Source organism: Trachemys scripta, chromosome 2, assembly GCF_013100865.1.
Source record: "Trachemys scripta elegans isolate TJP31775 chromosome 2, CAS_Tse_1.0, whole genome shotgun sequence".
In the NCBI taxonomy this organism is placed as follows: Eukaryota; Metazoa; Chordata; order Testudines; family Emydidae; genus Trachemys; species Trachemys scripta.
Window position 1 is genome coordinate 245,458,999 of NC_048299.1, and position 26,487 is coordinate 245,485,485.

At 42.5% G+C, this 26,487-nt stretch overlaps 2 protein-coding genes across 2 annotated transcripts in view; both read left to right on the forward strand.

Moving 5' to 3' along the window:
- The first annotated feature begins 1,421 nt into the window (after positions 1-1,421).
- On the forward strand, positions 1,422-7,489 carry POLR2K (RNA polymerase II, I and III subunit K). Its single transcript, XM_034763378.1, has 4 exons — positions 1,422-1,581; positions 3,346-3,409; positions 6,787-6,879; positions 7,312-7,489. The coding sequence occupies exons 2-4, from the start codon at positions 3,349-3,351 to the stop codon at positions 7,332-7,334; spliced, it is 177 nt and encodes a 58-aa protein (XP_034619269.1). The 5' UTR covers positions 1,422-1,581; positions 3,346-3,348; the 3' UTR covers positions 7,335-7,489.
- A 4,552-nt stretch (positions 7,490-12,041) lies between these two features.
- SPAG1 (sperm associated antigen 1) overlaps positions 12,042-26,487 on the forward strand; it is a 66,813-nt gene continuing 52,367 nt past the window's right edge. The window contains exons 1-7 of the mRNA XM_034763379.1: positions 12,042-12,132; positions 14,403-14,544; positions 15,258-15,417; positions 16,578-16,703; positions 18,922-18,983; positions 23,620-23,738; positions 25,440-25,545. Coding sequence (XP_034619270.1) covers positions 14,405-14,544; positions 15,258-15,417; positions 16,578-16,703; positions 18,922-18,983; positions 23,620-23,738; positions 25,440-25,545 — 713 coding nt within the window. The 5' untranslated portion in view covers positions 12,042-12,132; positions 14,403-14,404. The remainder of the gene's footprint in view (positions 12,133-14,402; positions 14,545-15,257; positions 15,418-16,577; positions 16,704-18,921; positions 18,984-23,619; positions 23,739-25,439; positions 25,546-26,487) is intronic.

Below are 26,487 nucleotides of genomic sequence, written 5' to 3' on the forward strand. Positions count from 1 at the left end.
GGGCTGCCCGAAGCCAGTAGCGCTCGGGCAGCTCGGTTCTTAAACAGAGCTGAAGAGTCAGGGGAGGAGCAGAGCTGCCATTTTCCCGGACATGTTCGGCTTTTTGGCAATTCCCCCCGGACGGGGGTTTGAGTGCCGAAAAGTCGGACATGTCCGGGAAAAAGAGGATGTATGGTAACCCTAAATTCATGGCTGCTGTACACCTGTATATTCCCCACAATATTCTTTTTCTTGTTCAGGAGACTGATCGTATAATTGCATTAGCATATTTGTATTCTTATGGTTTGTGATTTTCATCCACACAGATTCATCTTTATTCTCCTCTCCACTCAGAAATTTTATCTGATTACATTCTGAGGACTCTTTTAGGTAGTGTAACTTCCTTAACTCTTATGATCTAAACTTTCTATAAACTTAAATGCACATATGTCTCATGATCATAAAACAAAACGTGATTGTAATGCATATGTATAAATCAAAAGATTTGAGAGGGTTGCTGTCAAATCCTTAACTTTGCTTTTCCTACTTTTATACATGTGCCAGCAATGCCCCTCTGCCATGTACATTGACCAAACCGGACAGTCTCTACGTAAAAGAATAAATGGACACAAATCAGACATCAAGAATTATAACATTCAAAAACCAGTTGGAGAACACTTCAATCTTCCTGGCCACTCAAATACAGACCTAAAAGTTGCAATATTACAACAAAAAAACTTCAAAAACAGACTCCAACAAGAGACTGCTGAATTGGAATTAATTTGCAAATTGGACACCATTAAATTAGGCTTGAATAAAGACTGGGAGTGGATGGGCCATTACACAAAGTAAAACTATTTCCCCATGCTTATTCTCCCCCCGCCCACAGTGCCTCACATCTCCTTGTCAATTGCTGGAAATGGGCCATTTTCATTGTCAGTACAAACTGTTCTTTTTCTCTCCTGCTGATAATGGCTCACCTTAACTGATCACGCTCCTTATAGTGTGTATGGTAACACCCATTGTTTCATGTTCTCTCTGTGTATATATATCTTCCTACTGTATTTTCCACTACATGCATCCGAAGAAGTGGGCTGTAGCCCACGAAAGCTTATGCACAAATAAATTTATTAGTCTCTAAGGTGCCACAAGTACTCCTGTGCTTTTTGTGGCTATAGACTAACAGGCTGCTACTCTGAAACCTATAAAGGTGAAGGGGGTTGGGAGACAGGAACAACCTACAGGAGAGGAGCTGCTCAGGAGCAGTCACAGCTGCAGGGGCAGGAGGCGCTAGGGCGAGACGAGGTTTTGGGCACAGCTCCAGGTAGCAAGCGATCTTCGGGCGGGGACACAGACAGCCCCAGCACGAGGGGGCTGCGGCTGGAATAACGCCGCCCTGCAGCAGAGGGAGCAATAGCTCCTCCCCCATGACGACCCGAGCTCGACAACTCCTCGTCCTACGTCAGGGCAGCTTGGGGCGGAGCTGGCCCCGATTGCTGCCTCTGCGCGCTTCGGGAGGAGGCCTCGCGACTCGCCAGTCGTCGCAGGGGTCTGTCCCGTCCCCAGGCTGGGCCCGAGAGGAGCGGAGCCCGCTCCGGACAGGTACGGAGCGGTTTGGGTGTCTCTTCTCCTCCCCAAAGCTGGGCTCCTCCAGAATCCCGCCCCCCCCCCCCCGTCCCCCTGCTGCTATCGAGGTCTTGCCGGATACTGTCCCCGTCTTCCCCAGCGGCGGTGTCCGGATCCCCCTCCCCTCCCTCGTGCCTGGGGGGAGGCGCCCCTCCGCGCGAGTGAGGCTAGAAGTGTCTCTGTGTGTGGGGCGAGCGGCGGCATCGTGCCCCCCCCGGGCGCAGTCTGCGCGTTTATTCAACAAACCAGCGATTGTCCCCTGTGCCGCGCTCCTGCCGCCGGGGGAGGGCGCGGAGCAGAGAGCCTCGCCCCGGGGGCAGACGCTGCTCTGCTGGCAGGCCAGGTTCTGAACACGTGGTGAAGCTGCTGGGGTTCCTCAGCTCTGCACGGGGAGGGCGCTCCGCAGAGGAGCGTGGTGGAAGTTATGTAGGGCCCCGGATCTGGCCCTGTGAAGATACAGGCCACCCAACCGTAGGTGGGATGCACAGAGGTCAGGCCAATTTGTGGTACAATACTTTCACCAGAGTCTCACCCTTGCAGCAAGTGTCTTCATAACACAATCGTGCCACCATGATGTGTGTCTGAGCTTATCATCCTGCCTAACTGCGTTCATATCAGGTTTCAGAATAGCAGCCGTGTTAGTCTGTATCCGCAAAAAGAACAGGAGTACTTGTGGCACCTTAGAGACTAACAAATTTATTAGAGCATAAGCTTTCGTGGACTACAGCCCACTTCTTTGGATGCGTTCATATCCGTGTAGTCTTGGTCAGCTACTGACGGGGGTGGCTTGTCTACAGAACATGCATTGACAAGATGCATGGCGAGGGCATAACGTTTAACAGAGTCTGTAACCAATTAGTGAAATATCTGACTTTAAACGTGGTTTGTATCTACACAATGTAGTTAATGTATGGTAAATAATGGCAGCTCTTGCTAGTGTAGTCAGTTGGCACATGGTTGTCTACCATTACCAAATATATTATTTTGCTGTAGGGATAGGATCTCTTGTGTAACTGAGTTAATTGGTCCTTTTTCCAGATCTTAATAACTATGGTTATAGACACAACTGTGTTTAGAGCCAAGGATGCAACTAGTTGTTACAAACTCTGTAGAAGTCTGTGGAGTAGATGGGACCTAGATCCTCTGTGCAAAAAATATCTTATTCTGGCATTATGAGGGCAGATGTTGTCCTAAAATTAGTCAATATAACTAGGTGTTAATGATTATTTAAAAGTTCCTGTCAACTATTTCACTATTGATTGGTTTGGCAGTCAGATCCAGCTACCCTAGGATTGTGAGGCAAAGTACTACTACTTTTCTGCCTGATTCTGACCGCCAGGTTTCTGTCCAGCATGTCCATCAAAGGTAGTGCAGGATTAGACAGTGTTTTAAGTGGGTGGAATAGTATGGCTGGGTTTATCCTGTATATACAAGTAGTGATGTTGATCATTCCCAAAATGATGACAAGTTAGTGTATTGAAACTTGAGTGATATATAGTTGATTATATTTTTTATAGTTGTAGCAAAATCTTTCATTAGTGGGAGAGACTAATGCTCCCCAAGCTTTATCTAAAGAAGGATATCTAGCATATTTATTTATTTTATTTTATTTTATTTTATTTTCATATTGAATGATGATGGGGTTGGCATTAGGGCTATTTTCAGAGATCTTTGTCTCCCAATCCTCCCTCTCTAATCAAGAGCATGGATTTTTTTTTTTTTTTTTTTTTTTATTGGCAGAATATGGATTCCCAAAAGGATGTTCAGCCTCCAAAGCAACAGCCAATGATTTACATTTGTGGAGGTAAGAATAAAACCTAACGTTTAATAATGTTTGCTGATCCCCAGCTTGGTCCCGCTAACTTTTGTATAATATTGTTGCAAGTCTTTGCTTTAGAAGCTGTTTTCTAGAAGTGGTCCTGAAAGATGAGTGTATGGTCAGGAATGACACTGAGGTATATCGGCTTTGGTTTGTAATGCACAGTTTCACAACCAAACTTGACAGTGAGAGTGTTTTGTGTGATTCTGTTGTCAAGGTGGAAAAAAGTAGAGACTACTGATTTTGGTCTCAGTTGCCACTCTAGAAAGTACTCCTCCATCATCTTATAGTCAGATGTAAGGGTCACTTCAGGTTCCTTAAAGCTGTGGGCCTCAGTTGCAAGTGCACTGCCCTGGTGCTACAAACATCGGCCTTGGCCCTGGTATATCTAGTTGCAAAGTGCTGTGCATTGATGTGGACAAGAAGCTGCCATACCCCATTGGTGGGTAGGCAGCTGAATCAGACCATGCGAATCATCATGGGGACTTTAAAATCAATGCCTCTACCATAGCTTTCTGTATTAGTAAACATCGAACCTCCAGCTATCCATCAAGATATAGCTGCAAAATCAGAACATAAACATGCTGAAGACTACCCAGAACTTTCCATCTGGCAGGCTATGGACAACATCCCCCAACGATGTCTGAGATCATGTGGACCACACATGTCTCTGGGTCTGGCCAGGGAATGGCAAAGTGTCTGGACCTCATCTACAATTCCAAACAAGCATGTTATCACTGACCCAATAAGCCACTGTCCCAGTTTCAACCTGCCATGCAGACTATGGACCATGCTGAATCTCATCTGAACAAAAATAAGACATCCCTTCCTGTGACTGTGGTGAGAACATGCAAACCATTGAACACATCGTAACACAGTGCACCAATTATGGATTCAAAGGTGAATTTGATGATATCCACAACTTCAGAGAGAAGGCCTTGAAATGGCTTGTGGACCTACAACTGCATCTGTAGAATGTTGCTATGTAGATGCCGTGTGTGTGAGAGAGAAATAATATCTGTTGAACCTAACATCACTATTAGTAGTAAGTTGCAGGATTTGCTGAGGGTGGCATGCCATCTAACTGCAAATGGTGCAGAATAATTATACTAAGATGATGGATTTTTTGCTTCATGGAGTGATGATAATGTGGAAATAGCTCTTTAGAACTTCCATCATTGGGCACAGGTCACACATTGCCAAGTACCTTTATAATCTTCTCTGTTTTGTAACGTGGTGCAATGTTTGTAGAGAAAATTTGCACAGGATTCCCCCTATTTTATCTATGTAAATAAGAATAAAACTACCATCACATCTCAGAGAAAAGCCTATGTGGTCACTTTACTTTTAGCCAAAATTGTTATGGGCAGTGTTCAAATGCAATAACTTGTAAAGGGATTACAGTACTGTTACAATTTGAGTCTGAGATACTGTCTTCTGGGAGCTTTTTTGAATACTGTACCTTCCATTTGGAGCAATCAAAAGGCAAAATAATTTTGTCCTTAAGAAATATCTTTGATCCAAGGAGAAGCCATCCCTGCAGATGGTGTAGCACAGGGGTGAGCAAACTTTTTGGCCCAAGGGCCACATCTGGATGTGGAAATTGTATGGTGGGCCATGAATGCTCATGAAATTGGGGTTGGCGTGCAGGAGTGGGGTGAGGGCTCTGGCTGGAGGTGCAGGCTCTGGGATGGGGCTGGGGATGAGGGGTTTTGGGTGCAGGAAGGTGCTCCGCAGGGACTGAGGGGTTTGGAGGATGAGAGGGGGAATCAGGGCTGGGGCAGTAGGTTAGGGCATGGGAAGGGGTCAGTACTGCAGGCTCCGGGTGGCACTTATCTCAAGCAGCTCCCGGAAGCAGCAGCATGTCCCCTCTCTTGCTCCTACGTGGAGGCACAGCCAGGTGGTTCTGCACGCTGCCCTGTCCGCAGGTGCCGCCCCTGCAGTTCCCAGCCAATGGGGGCTGCAGTTCCCAGCCAATGGGGGCTGCAGTTCCCAGCCAATGGGGGCTGCGGGGGCAGCGCCTGCGGATGAGGCAGTGCACGGAGCCCCCTGGCTGCCCCTAAATGTAGAAGTCGGAGAGGGGACATGCCACTGCTTCTGGTAGCTGTGACACATGCACTCGGAGCGGCTCCCAATCCTACTCCCTGGCGGGAGTATGGGAGCAGGGCAAGCCCCAGACCCTGCTCCCCAGTGGGAGCTGGAGGGTCAGATTAAATTGGCTGGCAGGCCGGATGTGGCCTGGGGGCCATAGTTTGCCCACCCCTGATTTAGCAGCAACCAGAGAGAAGGGTTGTACTCATAATCTTTCTTAATGCCTCCAACCTTTTAGAGTGAATAATGATTGTTAGCACCACAGGGCCCTGCTGCACAGACAGTCACTTTGGTCAGCTATATAATATTTTGGATTGCAATATGTTAATACCACTCAGCTGCTAGCATAGTATGGGCAATTATTTGTGAGCACATTTTTGTAATATGTCCATGGATTTATTCTAGGTAATTTGAATACCACATATACCTCTACGCCAATATAATACGGTCTGATATAACACTAATTCGGATATAACGCGGTAAAGCAGCGCTCCAGGGGACGGGGACGGGGTTCTGCAAGCAGTTCCTCTGCGACCGCCCATTACTTGCTGCGGCCCTCCCTGGGGCTCCCCCGCACCAGCTCACCTCCGCCTCCTCCCACGAGCACGCCGCTCAGTTCCGCTTCTCCCTCCCAGGCTTGCCACACCAAACAGCTGATTGGCGCGGCAAGCCTGGGAGGGAAGGGGGAGAAGTGGGGCTGCGGCGCGCTCATGGGAGCAGGCGGAACGCAGGTGAGCTGGGCCGGTGGGGCCCCGGGGAGGGCCGCAGCAAGTAACGGGGGTCGCAAAGGAACCGCTCCCCGCTCCAGCTCATCTCCGCCTCCTCCCCTGAGCGCGCCGCCGCTCCGCTTCTTCTCCCCCTCCCCTTTCCAGGCTTGCCGGGGCCGAACAGCTGATTGGTGTGGCAAGCCTGGAAGGGAGGGAGGGAGAAGCGGTGTGGCAGCGCCACGCTCAGGGAGGAGGTGGAGGTGAGCTGGGGCGGGAAGCGGTTCCTCTCCCTACCCTGATATAATGCGGCCTCACCTATAACAAGGTGAGATTTTTTTTTTTTGGCTCCCAGGGACCACGTTGTATCGGGGTAGAGGTGTACTTTGTCATCACTAAAGGTAATAGAACATAAATTGTAACTCTACAGGTTAGCTTAAGTGTTTACCCTGAAGAGAAATCAAGTACTTGATTTTGTTATAATTTACTTTTGGAAAAGGTAACATCTTGCATTTTGTATTTCTTGTTATAGTGGTCTAATAAGATTGTTTTGTTTTTCTCCCCCAGAATGTCACACAGAAAATGAAATAAAAGCAAGAGATCCTATCAGGTGTCGAGAATGTGGGTACAGAATAATGTACAAGAAAAGAACAAAAAGATGTATCCTTTCGCACATGCCTATTAAATTGTTTGAGTGGGCAGAGGAAGATAGTGGCTATAAATAAAATTTAAAAAATTGGGGTAGTACTGAAGAATTGGTCCAGTACCAAAAAAGTCTTACAAAGTAGTACTTACGTGACAAAGAACATATAACATCTTAATTATTTTCAGTGATGATCTTGTTAATTAAAGCACAATACAATAAACTTTGGTAGTCTTGTATTGCGATGCAAACAGGTAAAAAGTACGCTGGATAGAAGTTAATATCATGCATGCAAAATATATTCCATTTTTTAAAAGCATACAAAAAAATGCTAACTATGGTGGTAACTGAAAAATGAGCCTTGACGCATTTTGCATGACTGATTTGTGATTGTATTTTTTAAATTTTGTTTTCCCTCCTGTCATTTTCTTTAACTCTAACGATTACAGTGGTTGTCTTTGATGCCCGGTAATGTGAATTCAAGAATTAGCTGTTTTGGCCTGGTTCATTTTAGTATACTGATAACTTTGGTTTGTATACACATCTGTTGTGGAGAAATATACTTTTTCATTCTGATATCAGTTGTAAATTATTCAAGTAGTTAAATAAAGTTTTTAATATCAAAAATTCAGTTTCATTTTTGAATTCAGTGGAGTTATGCTTGCTTACACCAGAGCTAAACTTGGCCCAATATGTCCAAGTTCCCTGATTTTTTTTTTTTCTATTCCCATCTCAGAACCTCACTAAGACACCAATCCTGTAGAGACTTTAAACATGTTTAACTTTATGTACTGAGTAGTCCCATAAACTACGGAGAGAGTACTTGCTGCATAAAGTCAAACGTGCATAAATCTTTGTAGGCTTGAGGGCTAAATCTAGGCAAAGGGGCTGTAGAACAACAAATAGTGTCAATGTATGATGTGTTCTTTATAGGGCTGTCGATTAATCACAATTAACTCACATGATTAACTCAAAAAATTAATTGCATTGTTAATAAAATACCAATTGAAAATGTAGGGAAAAAAAATATTTAATAAATTTCAATATATTGCTTTCTATTACAACACAGAATACAAAGTGTACAGTGCTCACTTTATATTATTTTGATTACAAATATTTGCACTGTAAAAATGATAAAAGAAATAGTATTTTTCAATTCACCTCATACTAGTACTGTAGTGCAATCTCTTTATCATGAAAATGCAACTTACAAATGTAGATTTTTTTGTTGTTACATATCTGAACTCAAAAACAAAACAATGTAAAATTTTAGAGTCTACAGATCCACTCAGTCGTACTTCTTGTTCAGCCAATTGCTAAGACAAACAAGTTTGTTTACATTTACAGGAGATACTGCTTTTTATTTACAATGTTACCTGAAAGCGAGAACAGGCGTTCGCATGGCACTTCTGTAGCCAGTGTTGCAAGGTATTTACATGCCAGATATTCTAAACATTCGTATGCCCCTTCGTCTACCATTCCAGAGGACATGTTTCCATGCTGATGACTGGTTCTGCTTGATAACCAATTCATTTTCATTTTTATCATCTGAGTCAGATGCCACCAGCAGAAGGTTGATTTTCTTTTTTGGTTGTTTGGGTTCTGTAGTTTCTGCATCAGAGTGTTTCTCTTTTAAGATTTCTGAAAGCATGCTCCCACCCCGTCCCTCTCAGATTTTGGAAGGCTCTTCAGATTTTTAAACCTTGGATTGAGTGCTGTAGCTACCTTTAGAAATTTCACATTGGTATTTTCTTTATATTTTGTCAAATCTGCAGTGAAAGTGTTCTTAAAATGAACAACATGTGCTGGGTCATCATCCGAGACTGCTATAACGTGAAATATATGGCAGAATGTGGGTAAAACAGAGCAGGAGACATACAGTTCTCCCCCAAAGAGTTCAGTCACAAATTTAATTAATGCATTATTTTTTTACCGAGCATCACCAGCATGGAAGCATGTCCTCTGGAACGATGGCCAAAGTATGAAGAGTTTCAGAGTAGCAGCCGTGTTAGTCTTATATCCGCAAAAAGAACAGGAGTACTTGTGGCACCTTAGAGACTAACAAATTTATTAGAGCATAAGCTTTCGTGGGCTGCAGCCCACTTCTTCGGATGCATATGAAGTATGAAGAGGCGTATGCATCAGGCACTTAAATGTCTTGCGACGCCAGCTACAACACTGCCATGCGAACGCCAGTTCTCACTTTCAGGTGATATTTTAATTAAGAAGTGAGCAGCATTATCTCCCGTAAATGTAAACAAACTTGTTTCTCAGTGATTGGCTGAACAAGAAGTACGACTGAGTGGACTTGTAGTCTTTAAAGTTTTACATTGTTTTGGTTTTGAGTGCAGTTATGTAACAAAAAAAAATCTACATTTGTAAATTGCATTTTCATGATTAAGAGATTGCACCACAGTACTTGTATTAGGTGAGTTGAAAAATACTATTTCTTTTGTTTATCATTTTACAGTGCAAATATTTGTAATAAATAATGTGAGCACTGTACACTTTGAATTCTGTGTTGTAATTTAAATTGATACATTTGAAAATGTAGAAAACATCCAAAACTATTTAATACATTTCAGTTGGTATTGTATTATTTAACAGTGCAATTAATTTTCTTAATTGTGCAATTAATTTTGATTATTTTTTTTAATTGCTTGACAGCCCTAGTTCTTTATCATCTGAAGACATCACATCTCTGTGGAGAGGAAAAAAAACTTACAGATTAAGTACCAAATGGTCAAGAAATTCAGAGTTGAGTTTGAATAATCTGAGAATTAGTTGGTTACTTCATCAATATGGTTACAATGGCGCAGAGTCACAAATCTACTTAGGCACTTAAGTCCCAATTTTAGGCTCCACTATGATCCACAAAACGTCCCTCACACCCTATAGATACCTAAACTGACTTGGTGTCTAATTTCAGGACAAAAGTTCCCTCTATGTCTAAATTTCTGTCTCTGGGCATGTGCATTGCAGGTTCAATCTAGGCAGCTGGGTGCCTAGCTCCCACGTAAGAACATAAAAACAGCCATACTTGGTCAGACCAAAGGTCGATCTAGCCCAGTATCCTGTCTTCCAACAGTGGCCAATGCCCAGTACCCCAGAGGGAATGAACAGAACAGGTAATTGAGGGATCCATCCCCTGTTGCCCGTTTCCAGTACCTGGCAAACGTAACCCTTAGACCGAGCCGCAAATCCAGGGAAGATAGGTGTTCATCTGCTTACCTTGCAGGTAAGGACCGGTTGGGTAGGCATGCTCAGCGGCTTCCATCGAGGAGGCGGTAGTAGTACCCCCACCCTGGTCCCATTTAGAATCGAGGAGATAGTAGTACCCTCTCCAGCTTCTAGTCCAGTGGTTTGCATACTTGCCTCAAATGTGGGAGACCCAGGTTCAATTTTGCCCTTCTACTTAGGGCAGGGAGGGATAGCTCAGTGGTTTGAGCATTAGCCTGCTAAATCCAGGGTTGTGAGTTCAATCCTTGAGGGGACCACTTAGGGATCTGGGGCCAAATCCTGCTAGTGAAGGCAGGGGGCTAGACTCTATGACCTTTCAAGGATAGGATATCTCAGGAGAGGTGCTTTAATCAGTGAGCTGTGGGATGTTCTCATGTGGCTCCCCTGGTCTTTCCTGTTGAAACTGCTCTACTGTGGATAAACAGATAAACTTAGAGTGATTCACCTACCTGCTGCCTGTGTAGCCTGATGGTTTGGGCACCCAAGGTCTAGTCACTCTGTGACAATGAATTTTTAAGTAGCTATTTAGTGGAACAACTTCAACTGGAGAGATTGAAGGCACCCCACTTCAGAATCTCCCATAGCTGAGTGTTTACAGCACTGCCTCTGTGGGGTATGGGAGACTCTTGTTCAAATTCTTTCTTACATGGAGTGTAGAATTGAACCTTGGGCTCCTACATCCCAGGTGAGTGCTCTAACCACTGGGCTTAAAAGCTATAAGGTAGTTAACACTTAACTCCTTGAGCTTTTTTGTGTGGAATGAGGCAGGCACCTAATTCATTTTCACAAGAAATACCTTAGGCACCTTTGTGGCCTGAGGGCTGAGAGGTGCCTGCCTATGACCCCAGGCTTAGATGCGTATCTCCATGAAAGGGGCAGCACTTATAACAGCTAGTATTATAAAGAGAGAGCAACTGGACACAGGTACCGGGAATTGGGGAATTGCATTCTAAAGCAATTATCTTCCCCATTCATTGTATAGAGAGCCGAAGCACCTAACTCAGACTTTGTGAATTCCAGTGTTCCTATGATTTTCTAGCCACTAAAGTTAGGTAGGTATTAGGTGTTGTGATACTGAGCATCATAAGTCTCTTTGTGGATTTGTGCCAATGTCCTTAACTGTTCATTTTTTTGCTTTTAAAAACTTGAATTTTGTAAATGATGCATTTTCACTAATCAACTTTCATTGTTTTTTGAAGGGAAACAATATTTCTAGGAGCTCTTGTGCAGCTTCCCAACAGCATTTTGTTTTCCACTTTTCTGTTGTTTTGCTAAATGAAGATACCTTTTTTAAACGGGACAGTATATTTCATCACCTTGCTAAATTAAGGGACTGAGAATTGCTGCCCCACTCTATTCCTTCAGGGCTGGTATTCTGTCCCCTGCTCAGTTTCTTTCAAAATACACCTGCCAAAATTCATTCCAGTGAGTAGCATAGGCTAGAGCAATGACGGCTGCTGTGGGGTTTTGCTTTTTCCCCTTAAACACCACGCATTTCCCTGACTTTGACTGGGAGATCCTGGCCTAAGATGCTATTGCACCATAATGTTGGGATTTCTCAATGATACATCACCCTGACCATCTCCCTACTCAGTACTGAAACATCTTTGGCTCTGGCCTGTCAGGAACCATCTGCCCAGAACGTGCAGCTGATGCCCCGTCATCCGTGCATCAGTTCCCTCACTTTCCTCCCGGGCTAGAGGGGAGGACAGGGCACCCTGCTCAGCCCCGCCTCCGCGGCAGGCTCTGGCACGCCTCGCCCGGCTGGTCGCAGCAGAGGGGCCTGGGCCAGTTGCCGCGATTCCAACAGCGTCTCACTGCGGGGGGCAGACAGACAGCCGGCCCAGCCCCCAGCTCTCGGGGCGCGGTGCGCGTGCAGCCCCGCGGTTCCAACGGTAGCGCTGCGGTGCCGACCCCTTGCGGACGGGGGCGGGTCCTACGCCCGGTTGCTCTCTTCAGACGGAGGCTGAGAGGTGGTGCGGGCGAAGCCGTCGATTGTCCTCCGGAGTTAGTGCGGGACACCTGGGCAGGTCGGTCGGCCTGGGCTGCTGCCCCGCTCCTTCAGGGCTGGTGTCCTGTCCCCAGCGCGACTCCTGATCCCCCCGCCCGCCATTCTCCCCTGGGGCCGGGCCAGGGGTGCATGAGGGCGGCTGTGGTGTGTGGGAAGGGGCGGGGTGCACGGGCCTGGAGAGTGGGGTGTGTGTGTGTGTGTGTGGAGGGGATAGGGAGGCTGTGGTGGGATAACAACTCGCCGTGCGCTGGAGCTGGGGGCCCGCGGACCAAAGCCCTTGCCTCGGGTGTGTGTGTGTGGGGGGTGTCGTGCTTCCCACACAGCGTGTAGCCCTCTCCCGCGGGGATGGATCCTCAGTGCCCTGCTGGCCGTTTCGCTGTGGGTGAAAGGGGGGGGGGGGGCAGCCTGACTCCTGGTGCTTCCCGATCCTCTGTGGAAGGGGCCAAACTGCAGAGTTAATGTATTATCTCCCCTGCCACAGTCTGGCTGGGTGGTGAGGTTTGGTCCTTACGCCGTGCTACTGAACTCCCAGAAGCCATGCTGTACATAGAAACAGTTGCTAGGGTAGGGCGGGCTTTGCAGGTCTTTAGTCCCCTGCTACGGAGAGAGTTTTGCTGGGATTATTCCCTTTGTTGTGAGAGTTGCAAAGATTACCAGAAACACATGTTTGAGCTCAATTCTGCTGATGTTACATGGTAACACTCCTACTGACAGGCGTTGCACCTATGCTACTTAAGGAGAAGAATGTGGCCCTTTGTCTTATTACAATAAAAGACAGAACTATGAAAAGTCTGATTGTAAAAACACAAGATGGTTGCACAAATACATAGGTGTGAGAAGAATGAATTTTGAATATTCAACCTGTATGCATCACCCAGTGCAAAATAAGAGTAAACATATTATTTGTAAAAAGCAACAAAGAGTCTTGTGGCACCTTATAGACTAACAGATGTATTGGAGCATAAGCTTTCGTGAGTGAATACCCACTTCATCAGACGCATGCCCACATGACGAAGTGGGTATTCACCCACGAAAGCTTATGCTCCAATACATCTGTTAGTCTATAAGGTGCCACAGGACTCTTAGTCTGGATCTGTAAAAAGCAACAAACACGGTTACCCCTCTGATACATATTATTTGTGTTACTGGAATACTTAGGAGCCTGTCATGGACCAGGACCCCATTGTGCTGGGTGCTGTACAAAAGATCAGAAAGAATCCCTGCCCTAAAGAGTTTACAGTCTAAATAAGATAAGAAACAACAGATGGATACAGACAGATAGATGGGAAGTACCAGGAAATCATGAGACAATATTGGTCAGCATGATAGGTGGTGGTATTAGTGCACAGTGGTCTAACCATTGTAAAGAGTTTTGAAGGCATCGTGGCAAAGGAGAGGTTTAAGGTAGGATTTGAAAGAGGATAATGAGAGCTGGTGAGGGGCGTGGTGATATGCCTCTTTTGTATTGTACAAGCGTAAATTGTTTGGTGAGTCTTAATCTGCCGCTAGGAATTTCCACATTTTATAATTTAGATGTTTCCTATTAAAATAGCATGCCATTTGGATTTTTTTAAAGATCACAAGAAATATGTCTGAAATACAGCAATATTGACTCAAATTAACATTTGTAGACATTTTCACATATATCAGCAGCAACTCCACTTAAAAATGCATGGCAGTCCCCCCAAAACTCCTCCAAGTTATCCTCAGCTATGCTTGTGGAAGGTAAATTAGTTGCAACAACTTGCTAGTAGTTTTAAGATTATTTTTCTTCAATACATTTCCTTTTCTTTATGAAGGACAGAATAAATTAGCAATATTCATTTAACAGGTATATTACCTTGCATGAGAGGAACAGAAGCCAAAAGGTTTTCCAAAGGAGAAACTTGAATATGTTGTCTATGACGTTTCTAATTTTGCTTGCATTATTATAATTATTATTTTTGCAATGCTATATGAGTTTGTGGCACCTTGTGGTCAAAATAGAAGAGAGTGGTTTTTTGCCTCAAAGAGTTTACAATCTGAGATCTCAGTCCTGCAAGCTGATAGATCCTTGTGCCCACCCAGACCCTCGGTGAAGTTAGTGGGGCTCTGGACAGGTGGAGCAGTTTGCAAGACCAGGGCCTCAAGTTGGCAACTCCTTCATCATGCCAATGGGACTATATGCATGAATAAGGATTAAGTGTGAATTAAGGGCTGGACTATTTCTTAAAATTGGATTTGCCTCAAAGTATATCTGAGTACCACTTCAGGCAGCAGAATAATTAGTTTTATCTTTAATATTTTTAGAAATGAGTGACCAGCCAGTTTCATCTTTGTGGGACCAGGGAACAACAAAAACATATCAAATTCCTATTAATCATCTGGACTACAAGTTCATTGAAAAGTGCTCAGATGTTAAACACCTGGAAAAAATTCTCAGGATATTGAGGTAAACATTTAAAATTCTGTCTTCATTATTATTTACATTACTGCTTTTTTATTTTGTTTTTAGTTAATAGTTTATCTATTGGTAAGATTCTGAGGATTTGGCCCAAGAGTAGTGGGCTCGGTACTTGACTTATCTTAAAAGTGTTGGTGACTTAACATAAGTTAAATCTTTAAATTAAAATAAAAAAGGTAACTAATCTTGTGAAAGGTTCCTTACTGACAGCACTGGAAATAGAAGTTCTATGTTAAATCCACAGAATGGGTACAGCTTGAGTAGCAGCAGTGGAAGAATCTTCTTATTGTTCCACCGCTGTACCTCATTTGCGACAAGGAGGGACCTGTGAGGGGGTGTGGTTATTTCAGACACTGTGCTGATTTAATCCTTGCCATTTTTGGTGAGAATGTCAAGAATATTTATATGTGCAGTGTTCTTGTAGCTGTGTTGGTCCCCTCAGAATATTTACAGTTAGTACTAATTGCAATGTTTTTTGTAATGTGAACATTTGCTCATTAGACACTGGACCAAGGCCACCAACTCAATTTACAGTTGTCATCAAACTGCTGTAAGATGGTAATAACAACTTTCAATCACTAGGAAGTAAAAAAGTCCTCTGTAGTCAGTACTGTATCATTCATTTATATATGAGGAGAATGCAATATTGTTTGTTTATTTTGCTTAGTTTTTAAATAATGTGACATCTTTTTACTTTTAAGGTCTGGTGAGGAAGGATATTACCCTGATCTTACATTATTCTGTGAAAAACGCGTTGAATGTTTAGCTCCAGGGAGCAGAGCCCTGCGAAAAGATAAACCTCCAGCCTCTGCATCTGACTTTACAACTGAAGAATGGGAACAAATTAATGATGAAATGAAGGTAAAGTATAATTTTAATTTAATATGGTATGGCAATATAAATATATTAAAGTAATTAGTGATCAGATTTTCTTTTTAGTACACCTGTTTAGAATTTGATTGTCTCTGTTGTTCTCAGACTGATTACATATCAGTAATGCAGCAATTTGCAGTTGCTAATAGTTCACATGGTCTTGCATATTAGGACCTGTTTCATTAAGTGAGGAAATATTGACCAGAACTCTCTTAATTATCCTTTTTATTTGAATAGGACCCCTGAATCTTTAACTTCCATCTGAACAGCCACAACAAATAATGACACATTTATGTACCACCTTTGATTCAGAAGAATCACAAAGTATTTACAAACTATATTCAGGGAAATACATCACTCTCAACTGAAAAAAATGTAGCATCTGATTATGTTGGGGCACAACAACACTGCATCACACTTTAGGACAGGAATTGAAGAATTTCATATCTAGCTGAAAATGTAGAGGTGACTTAGGTGGAAGAGCCTTTAGCTTTAATGTTTCATCTTAAGGACATCAGTTCTAATAGTTTGGCATCTCAGCAGTCACAACTGGATGCAAGTCCTAGTCCTAATGTGAAATATGAACCTGTGATTTTCTGGACTGGTGTTGAGTATGCTACTGAGTCATATTGGGGTTGATCCTGAGAGGTATCAAGCACTTGTGGAATTTTTTGAATTTAATAGTATAACCCCTTTGAGTTCTCCTATTTTTGGTTAGAGATTTAACGAAATTTTGATGTTTAACATGTGAGAGATGGTTTGGAAAGGGATTCCTTACAATAATGATGTATGGGTTGATGTTTTGTGTTATTACTGGATTTTTTTTATCAAGTCATGTATATATTAGTCTAATGTGTCCTAATCACATTGACACTGTTTCTGATTTTGACCAATTATTACCATTTTCCCCAAAGAGGATCCTCTAAGCTCTTGTCAAAAACATTTTTTTTAAATGATTTGCCACTACTCTCCCAAATCCCAGCTTATGATGACTATCAGAGCAACAGAGGAGTGCTAGACATGACTCCAACTGAAATCCATCAATATCATTCCTTGAGTTGGGTATATTCAGGGCAATATATTATATTAGATCATCAGGAGGTCTGCATTTACTATTTTGAGGTGCAGTGATATCTGTTTCTTTTCAGAGCTGGGTGACAGAAATGAAGGAAGATGATTATAAAATACAATTTCCTGTAACAGAAATACTTCATGAGAGACTAGACAATCTGCCAGCAGTTCGTGGTTCAAATAGCTGCCTTCATGGTGGCCAGGTATCTCTTTTCTTAAAAATATGTGTAAAAATGCATTTTAATGTTTTATTTCTGAGATATGTATGCCTTTATACATAAATAATATGTTAATTGAGCCTTTCTTGACTGTTTATTGTAACCAGCCGTATATCAGTGAGCTTAGTACAGGATCCCTAGAAAGCATAGGTGTAGTTTGACGTCTATATATGGGGAGGCAGAGCCCCATGGGGCTCAGGTCAGCTCTGCATGGCAGGGCCCAGGGAGGGAGCACCACCTCCGTCTCCTGACTCACCTCAACAGGCCACCCAGCCTGTCTGGTTGGGGGATGACCAAAAATTGTAATTCAAAGGGGGGGGTGGAGGGAGGGGTCAGCTCATAAACTTTGAAAACTGCTCAGGGTGCAGGGAGTGATGTAGCTAGGAGTTGTTCCTTCGTGCCCCACTGGGAGACTCTGGCTGGCTTGGTGGGACTTGGGGAGGGAGCAGTGCCAAATGGAAGGCAGAAATCTCCCTTCCCCACCCCCCCCGCCCCAGAGTCGCCCCAGGTTGCAGTTTGGAGAGGCAACGCCTATGCTTGAAAGTGACCAAAATTAAAACAAAACTATCTCTTTAATACAGTACTCCACCTCTTCACTTTGTATACCCTGAGTTATTTCCAGTGCCTTTTTAGAGACCATCACCGTCCTAATATAATTATAAGGGGGGAGGGATAGCTCAGTGGTTTGAGCATTGGCCTCCTAAAGCCAGGGTTGTGAGTTCAATCCTTGAGGGGGCCACTTGGGGATCTGGGGCAAAATCAGTACTTGGTCCTACTAGTGAAGGCAGGGGGCTGGACTTGATGACCTTTCAAGGTCCCTTCCAGTTCTAGGAGATGGGATATCTCCATTAATTTATTTATTTATTTATAAGACATATTTAATAAATCTTCACAAAACATACACAATAAGTAATATTTTAAATATTTCCCTACAAAGTGCAAGTGTAGAATGGATTGAGAGAAAAATATAAGTTGCTAATGAGATGTTTGAATCCTGGGGTGGCGTTATAAATGATCCTATCTAATTCCCATCCAGGATGCAGAATTTTGAAGCACTGATGGACCCAGCTGACTCTAAACTCTTATATGTTAACAGTATTTGAATTTCTGATTTGAGTCTTTTATATAAAAGGGTTCTTTAAGTGATTGCTAGATTGATTAATTGTCTGAGAATGCATCTGTATTAACAAATTAGTTAATAATTACAATCATATAGATCACATGTACCTTTAAATGTCAGTTCATTAAATGGAAACTTTTCATGGAAATGAACCAATTTTGAGGCAATTTTAGTAGGAAAGGTGTTCCAGGTTGAGGGTGGAACTTCTGGTCAAAATGAGAGACAGACTGACAAAGTGACTAACCTCCACCCCAGAGTTGCCCAGTGGTTAGGTATATACCTGGGATGTGGGAAAACCAGCTTCAAGTCTCTCTCTCTCTTTTGTTGTGAAAAACTTTGAAAGGTCTCAGATTTGTCCCAATGCAGAAAGGGAAAATTTCTGAAATTTCAAAAATGTTTATGGGAAAGGAAAACTGTTTCCTGCCCAGTTCAAGTAGGGTATGTACAGGACAGGGATTCTGAATTGTTTCCTCTATGTTCAGTGCAATTACAAGAAGAAAGTTAATGTGAAAGTAGGTTTTGAGGTATCAGCAGCTGCGGTGTCCCTGATATTGTGTTTCTATTGAGGCAGCAATTCTGGATGTGGGAGCTAGGTTCCCAAGAGCATGAGGGCCTGTCTGTTGAGGGCTCTTAGGTTTTTGGGGTTGGATCCCTGGTTCATTCCACAAGATGGCAAACCCTGTTTCTACCTTCTCATGCTGGAACAATATATGGGGATAACTGCACAAGTGAAACCTCACTGAGTTTTCTTTCTTTGGGTTTCACCATGTGATTTGGGGTGCTTTGTCCTTAAGTTTTAAGTTTAAGACTTCCAGGTTGAAAAGAAACTTGATGATTGATACATGAGTGAGTATATAATGTTGGAATCATGTATATCAAATGCCTCACAGATTTCCCTTAAAACAAAAGTCAAAACTAGGAATGTCTTGAAAACTAGTGAAGTTTTGAAAACAGCTATATGCTGGAGACCAATCATGAATAGTGTTGACCCCAGATGAGAATAACTATGGGAACAAAAAGCGAAACTGCCAGTCAGGGAATTTGTTAAACAATGAATTCTCAGCCTCTTTCTTTTCCTTTTAGAACAAAGAAAATAAACAAAGAAAGAAGAAAAATATACCACGAGATTACAGGGAATGGGACAAGTATGTTAAATCGTCATCTTTTAATTTTGTATTGAACGTCTTTGTTTTTGTAATAGAATTCTACTAGGTAATGTGTACCAATTTAGATTTTTTTAAAAAGAGAAACCTGTTTCATGCACCTAATAATATATTGCAAGAAATTATAAGAATACAGGTGTGACTTGTTTTTATTTAATATAAACATTCTCTTTACAATATAAACAGTGTAGCATGGAGCCGGTACTTGAGAACAAAAAGTGAGCTGCAAAGTCTATTTTATTTGTTCAAGCTAGATATGTAGGCCAGAAAGTAAACAGACAACATAAATAAGTAATTTAATTTTTCAAATTTCATTTTTAATCATTAAGACTTTAAAGTCTAGGGAGATATTAATAAAACAAATAAAGAAATTTAATATGTGATTTTTACCTTAACTTTAAAAACAAAACAGGAGATATTTATTTTATGTTCCTCAATATGGTATTTGTGTGCATTAGGTCCTGTTTCTGCATTAAGACACCAAGCAGGTGGATTCCTGCTCCTGCACTGAGCTCCATTAACTTCATAGACTTGGGCTTGGTTGAGGCACAACAGTTTGCCCTCAGTCAGTTAGTTGCAGGAGCAGGGCCTTATACTGTATCTGACCATTGTATAAGGCTCTAAACTTACAAAATGTACTTATGTGTGTAAGTGCTTACAAAAACAGGGCTTTAGTGTTTACATTTGGTCTAGAAAATACATTGCCAAAAGATAATTTTGACAGAAACTCACTCTTTTGTCATATGCCCTCTAATCGGTGGCAAAATGATTTGTCAGTCAATTTAAGTTTCAAATAACCTGGGACAGAATAACCTGCATAAGAATAAATGGAGCAGGTGATTTTTATTTTCCTTGTTCACCTACACACTAGAAAGGAGCTGCTATATTTATTGCTGTGAAAAATACAAGATGTATTATAATACTTCAGTGTAATATCTCTTATATTTATTGCAGTTTTACTTATCTGTTCTGTCTTCCAATCCTTGAATTTAATTGGGTGTACAGAAAGTAATTAAATTTAGAGCTGGCTGGAAATTTTTCAACAAATTTTTTTTTTCTCAGAAAAATGCCAATTTGTAAAAATCAAAAGTGTTTGTGGAAAGAGCCAGTTTTGATGAATTTCTCATTCTGAAAACATTTAAAAAATAATAGATTCAAACGGTCAAAATCTCATTTTGACATTTTCTAAATTAAAAAGTTCCATTTTTTAGTTTGAAAGGACTTTTCACTTTGAAATTTAAGTTAATTTAAGGTAAAACTCTTTTAAAAGGTCAAAGTCAAAATGAAACATTTTGATTGACCTGATTTGAACTTTCTAAATTTTTGGTTCAAAAAAAAATTGTCAAGATTGACTTGATTTGGGTCAGGAGTAAGTTTTGAAATCTTGAAAATTCTTGCAAAATGGAAAAATTTGTTTCCCGTCCAGTTATAATTAAAATGGTCTTCATTGTTTGTAGGTAGTGGATGACTTGGTTTTGACTGCATTTCTTTTCTTTTGTTGGATTGTGTTACAACTGTAACATTTACTTGAAATTAATTAATGAAAGATCTTTGGAAAAACAGCTGGAAAGCAGCTGTGGAGTGGTAGCTGAAATATTGTTTCTTCTTCAAGTGCTTGCTCATGTCGATTCCAATTTAGGTGTGAGGATGCCCACGTGCACAGTTGTCGGAGATTTCTGCCTTTGCGGTATCCATAAGGCCGGCTGTGGCGCCCTATGGAGTGGCGCTCCCATGTGGCGGTATATCAAATTAAATTACTGAGACTGTTGGGCCACCTGGCAGCATGTACTTATTTGGTCTGGCACACATGACTCTGCCTCAGACCCCTTCGGGTGTGGCTGGTATTGGTCTGTGTCCCAACCTGGCACAGCATGGACCATGTGATCAGGATTCTAGACAGCACCCTGTTGTCCTTCCTCTAGTGGCAGGATCCCATATTGGTGCTGAAAGGCATTCCCTTCACGGCCTCGGCCTCATCAGTGACCAATGTCTCCGACGCCTCGGACCTGGGATGGGGAGCCCACCTGGGCACTCTCAGCTCTCAAGGTTGTTGGTCCAGTCGCGATCGTTCCCTGCATATCAATGTCAGGGAACTCAGGGTGGTTCAACTAGCCTGCCAAGCCTTTCTACCTCAGGTTCAAGACTGGGTTGTTCAGGTCCTGATGGACAACACGGCTACATTCTTCTATATCAACAGGCAGGGTGGAGCCAGTTCGTCTGCCCTCTGCCAGGAAGTCCTCTAGCTCTGGGACTTCTGTCTGCAGCACGACATCCATCTTGTAGCCGCTCACCTTCCAGGGACCAAGAACGCTTTGGCAGATCACCTCAGCAGGATGTTCTCATCTTGCCACGAGTGGTCCCTTCATCCGGAGGTCGTCTGTTCCATCTTCCTCAGGTGGGGAACTCCCCGGGTGGACCTGTTCGTGTCCCGGCAGAACAGGAAATGTCACGTCTTCTGCTCAGTTGGGGGCATGGACAGAGGATCCCTGTTGGACGCCTTTCTGCTCCTGTGGTCGGGGGCTTTGATGTATGCCTTCCCTCTGGTGCAGTTGCTACCCAGGGTCCTTAGGAAGATCAAACAGGACAAGGTGAGAGTCATCCTCATAGTGCCAGCGTGGTCGCGCCAACACTGGTTCAGCGCTCTGCTGGACCTCTCAGTGGCGACCGTGTTCCAGCTACCGCCCAGGTCAGACCTGTTGTCCCAGAACCACGGCAGTCTTTTGCACCACAACCTGACGGCGTTACATCTGATGGCCTGACTGCTGCATGGCTAAACGCGCAGGAACAGCAGTGCTCAGCTGAGGTTCAGCACGTGCTGTTGGGAAGTAGGAAGCCGTACACCAGAGCGACATACCTGGCCACGTGGAAATAGTTCATCTGCTGGATTGCGGACAAAGGTGTTTGTCCTGAGCAGGCTTCGCTGTGGCTTATTCTGTGCTACCTCCTGCATCTTAAGATCCAGGGCTTGTCCTGCTCATCAATCAAGGTCCATTTAGTGGCCATCTCAGTCTTCCACCCACTGTTCGAGGCAGGTCAGTTTTTGCTCAGTATATCACGGCCAGATTCCTTAAGGGCCTAGAGCGCCTCTACATGCAAGTCAGGGACCGTGTCCCACCGTGGGACTTGAATCTGGTGCTGTCACAGCTCACAGGTCCTCTCTTCGAGCCTCTGGCTTTCTGCTCTCTCCTTCTCCTTTCCTGGAAGGTCGTGTTCCTGGTTGCAGTGATGTCGGCCTGCCGAATATCTGAGATTCGGGCACTCACCTTGGAGCCGCCATACACGGCCTTCTACAAGGACAAGGTCCAGCTAAGACTGCATCTGCCTTTTCTTCCCAAGGTAGTCTCTCAGTTTCATTTGAGCCAGGACATTTACTTACTGGTCTTCTTTCTGAAGCCGCATAAGTTGGGGGAAGAGGAGCATAGGTTACATGCCCTGGACATCAGGAGGGCTCTGGCCTTTTACATTACGGAATGGCTTGGTCCCATCAAGTCGACATAATTATTCGTTGCTGTGACCGACAGCATGAAAGGTTGCCCTGTATCCACTTGAAGAATTTCTTCTTGGATCACTGCCTGCATTCGCTTCTGCTGTGACCAAGCGAAGGTGCCACCCCCAGCGATCATTACTGCCCACTCTACAAGGGTGCAGACCTCTTTGGTAGCCTTTCTGGCCCATGTGCCTATCCAGGACATCTGTAAAGTGGCCACTTGTTTGTCTGTACCTTTCCGTCCCACTATGCACTAACCCAGCAGGCCCAGGACGATGCTGGCTTTGGTAGGGCAGTACTGCAAGCCGCTAAGCTGTGAACTCCAAGCTCACCTCTGTTGATTCTGCTTGTGAGTCACCTAAAATGGAATCGACATGAGCAAGCACTCGAAGAAAAAACGGTTATCTACCTTTTCATAACTGTTTTTCTTCAAGATGTGTTGCTCATGTCTATACCATTTCCCGCCCTCCTACCCCTCGGTCGGAGTTGCTGGCAAGAAGGAACTGAGAGGGTGCAGGGCCAGCGGCACCTGATATGCTGCGACATGGGAGTGCCATTCCAGAGGACACCACAGCTGGCTATACAGATATTGCTAAGGCAGAAATCTCCAACAACTGTGCACGTGGGTATGCGCACACCTAAAATGGAATGGACATGAACAACACATCTTGAAGAACCACAGTTACGAAAAGGTAGGTAACCGTTTTTTCCCCTTTGGTCTTCCAGTTACAATATTTAATCACTTTATGTTTGTTCCTGAGAAGTGAAAAGTACCTGCAACTCCAGTTGTCTTCAGTGGGAGTTATAAGTGCTCAGTATCTTTTAGGGTTGGCCCTTTAAAACACTGTTTCTTGAATTTTGCCTGATTCTTAGAATGCAGTACTGGGTTTGAAGAGTATTTGGAGTGGACAGCATGGAAGAAAACACTCACAAAGGAAATATAAATTGTTTAAAAAATTGTGTGTTTTTTCCCTGAATAATTTTGGATTGTTGAACAGATTGACAGAATCTTTGTACCCAATTTAGTTTATATCTGAAATATAGTATGTTGTTCTGTGGGTAAAGAAATCTTGTTTTGCTGCATTCTACTGTGTGTATGCAATATAGATTTATATATTTTTTTACTTTAAGGTTTGATGTGGAAAAGGAGTGTTCAAAAGTTGATGAGGTCTATGAAGAAAATAATTCAAAAGCATGTTTCAATATTACTTCAAATTTACCCGTAATTGAAAAGAAAATAGAGACAACAGGTAAATGATGACTTAGTATCAAAATTGTCTTTTCTTTGATTAGATATAGAATTAACATTGCTCAGTAGAATGTTCATGCAAATTGAAGAAATATTATAGAGGAAAAATGTGCTTTTGCTATATATCTCTTCCTTGCTTTTTTCAGCCATCACAGAAAATAAAAATAAACCGTGTTCTTAGTAAGTCATCCCAGAACATGGCCATTTTGCAGAAATTGTGATACGCCTTCTAATAATGCTTATTGAAAAAGATTTGCTTTAAATATAAGCTTATGAAATTGGGGCCGGGGATGGTGAAGAAAAATACAACATCAAGATTGATTTGTCTCATTGTAAACAAAACATAAAGTGTATCAGGGCGTAATTATGATATTCTCATAGAGCTTAAAATCACTTTTCTTCTTACTGTTTATAAAAAACAAATTGGTGGAAGCTTGAAACAGATTTTTATTTTTCTTCTATAATGCTGATACCACTTGGTTGTTGTAGCATTTCTCATGCATGTTGGTATGCTGTGTGTGTAGTTTAAAGGTATTTAAGGGTGGTTTCAAAGAGTATTGAAACCACAGTTGTCTTTAAATTATCTGAATAAAAATAATTGGGGACAGTACATACATGATGGCTTATTGCCTACCATGCAGTAGTGAGCCTAATTCTGCTTACTGTCTATTAATGGTTGCAAGTTAATGTGAAGCTTAAGGCTTGCTTGGATCAACCCTGAATTGGTCTGCTGAGAACTTTATTTTCCTTCTCAACCATCCAGCTTCCTTCCTCTGATGACTTGGCTTCCCATCACCTTTCAACATGTTGACCCATTTCCTCAGATGTCCAGATAATAGAAGCTTGTCCTAGCAAAGCGGAAAACAGGTTTTAGCCCAAACAAATGATCCTTCTGGAGTGCTAGTGGTAGTTATTCCAAACATGCTAGCTTCTACTACAGATGTAGAAGGATCAATTGTTCAGCTGAAAATGTTTTTCTACATAGTTAGTTTATCAAAGTGAAAGCACATAGTCTTCTCTACCAAAAGAGAATTTGAAATAGAAATAGCTTAAAAATAAGTTTGTTTTGTATACATTATACTGTGTGTTTAATAATTCATAATGGAAGAAAATTGCAAAGACACTAAGCCCATTGTTTCCTGCTTGTTGTATATAATGTATATACAGAGAGAACTTGTTATAGGGCATCCCAATGCTCACTTTATTTACTTATTTAAACTCTAGTATAAGCAGCTAAGATTTTATTGGTGGCATGGAGGATGGCAAGGGTCTTAAGTCTTAAACCAAGAGGCACAGATTTTTCAAGTATTACCTTTCTAATGCATACTCAGTTTTGTCTGCCCTTGGACTCTGTTCATCCTAGAAAATTTCAGTACAATTTTTCCACTGAAAAGAGTCTCGAAAAATGTGTTCTAGTCACTTGAATGTTGCTGAATACAAAATATCCACACAAAATCTTTTATCCTGAAATAGACACATACTGATAAAGTTTCCTTTTTTTGTTTCACTTTAGGAGATTTCACACTTTTTTTAATAACATGGACCATGTCTTAATAGGGAGGTTGTCTTGTGGTCCACTCTTTTTATAACTTTTAAAACCAATGTACAAAATAAAATTAATTTAAAATACTTCTATGTTAAAATGTCATATTTTGCATCTGTTAACTTTTAGATATAAAAACAGCTAACTAATATGTTTTAGGTATGACTAAGAAAGAGAGAAATTTTATTGCTAATCGTGAAAAAGAAAAAGGTAATGAAGCCTTCGCCCTTGGGGATTATAAAGAAGCAGTGACATATTACACTCGGTGAGTTAATGCCATGTGAACCATTATTTAAAACTTGTAATTATTAATTAATATTATGTATATATCAATCTAGTTCAGGGTCTTTCTTGTTGAAGCAACAAATGATCAACTTTCTAAAATGGCAAAAGATTTTACATTGGGGTATCTCAAGATTCTGCATGTTGATTAATGATGTATAAGCAACCAGGAAAAATGGGTGAAGAGTGAGGTGGCAAAATTTGCAGATGACACAAAACTATTTAGGTTATTCAAGGCTAGAGGAGACTCCAGAGGGACCTCACAAAAGTACCGTATATACTCGTTCATTAGCCTGTTCATTTATAAACCAACCCCCCAAGATGGTTAGGTAAAAATAGCAAAAACTGTGTGACCCTTTCATAAGCCGACCCTATATTTCAGGGGTTGGCAAACTTTGGCTCCTGGCCTGTTAGGGTAAGCCGCTGGCGGGTCGGGACTTTTTGTTTACTTAGAGCATCTGCAGGCATGAAGCTCCTCAGCTCCCAGTGTCACGGTTTGCCATTCCCAGCCAATGGGAGCTGTGGGAAGTGGCTGGGAACAGCAAATCGTGGACACTGGGAGCTGAGGGGGGAAGGATGGGATGGCTCAGTGGTTTGAGCATTGGCCTGTTAAACCCAGGGTTGAGGGTTCGATCCTTGAGGGGGCCACTTAGGGATCTGGGGCAAAATCAGTACTTGGTCCTGCTAGTGAAGGCACAGGGCTGGACTTGATGACCTTTCAAGGTCCCTTCCAGTTCTAGGAGATGGGAGATCTCCATTAATTAATTTATTTTTAGTTATTTAATTTTTTTAATGTAATCTAATGAAAAACCTGTTGTTGTTATAATAATAACTCAACAAATATGTATTCACCTTCAAAATTACAGTCAATATTTAAAATCAGTAAATGGATATTTAAAACAAGTAACTTAGAACAATATGAGAC

Coding starts and splice junctions, on each gene's coding strand:
- POLR2K (XM_034763378.1), top strand. CDS start 3,349: ATGGATTCCCAAAAGGATGTTCAGCCTCCAAAGCAACAGCCAATGATT. Junction 3,410..6,786: donor AATGATTTACATTTGTGGAG/GTAAGAATAAAA, acceptor TTTCTCCCCCAG/AATGTCACACAGAAAATGAA. Junction 6,880..7,311: donor CAAGAAAAGAACAAAAAGAT/GTATCCTTTCGC, acceptor TAACGATTACAG/TGGTTGTCTTTGATGCCCGG.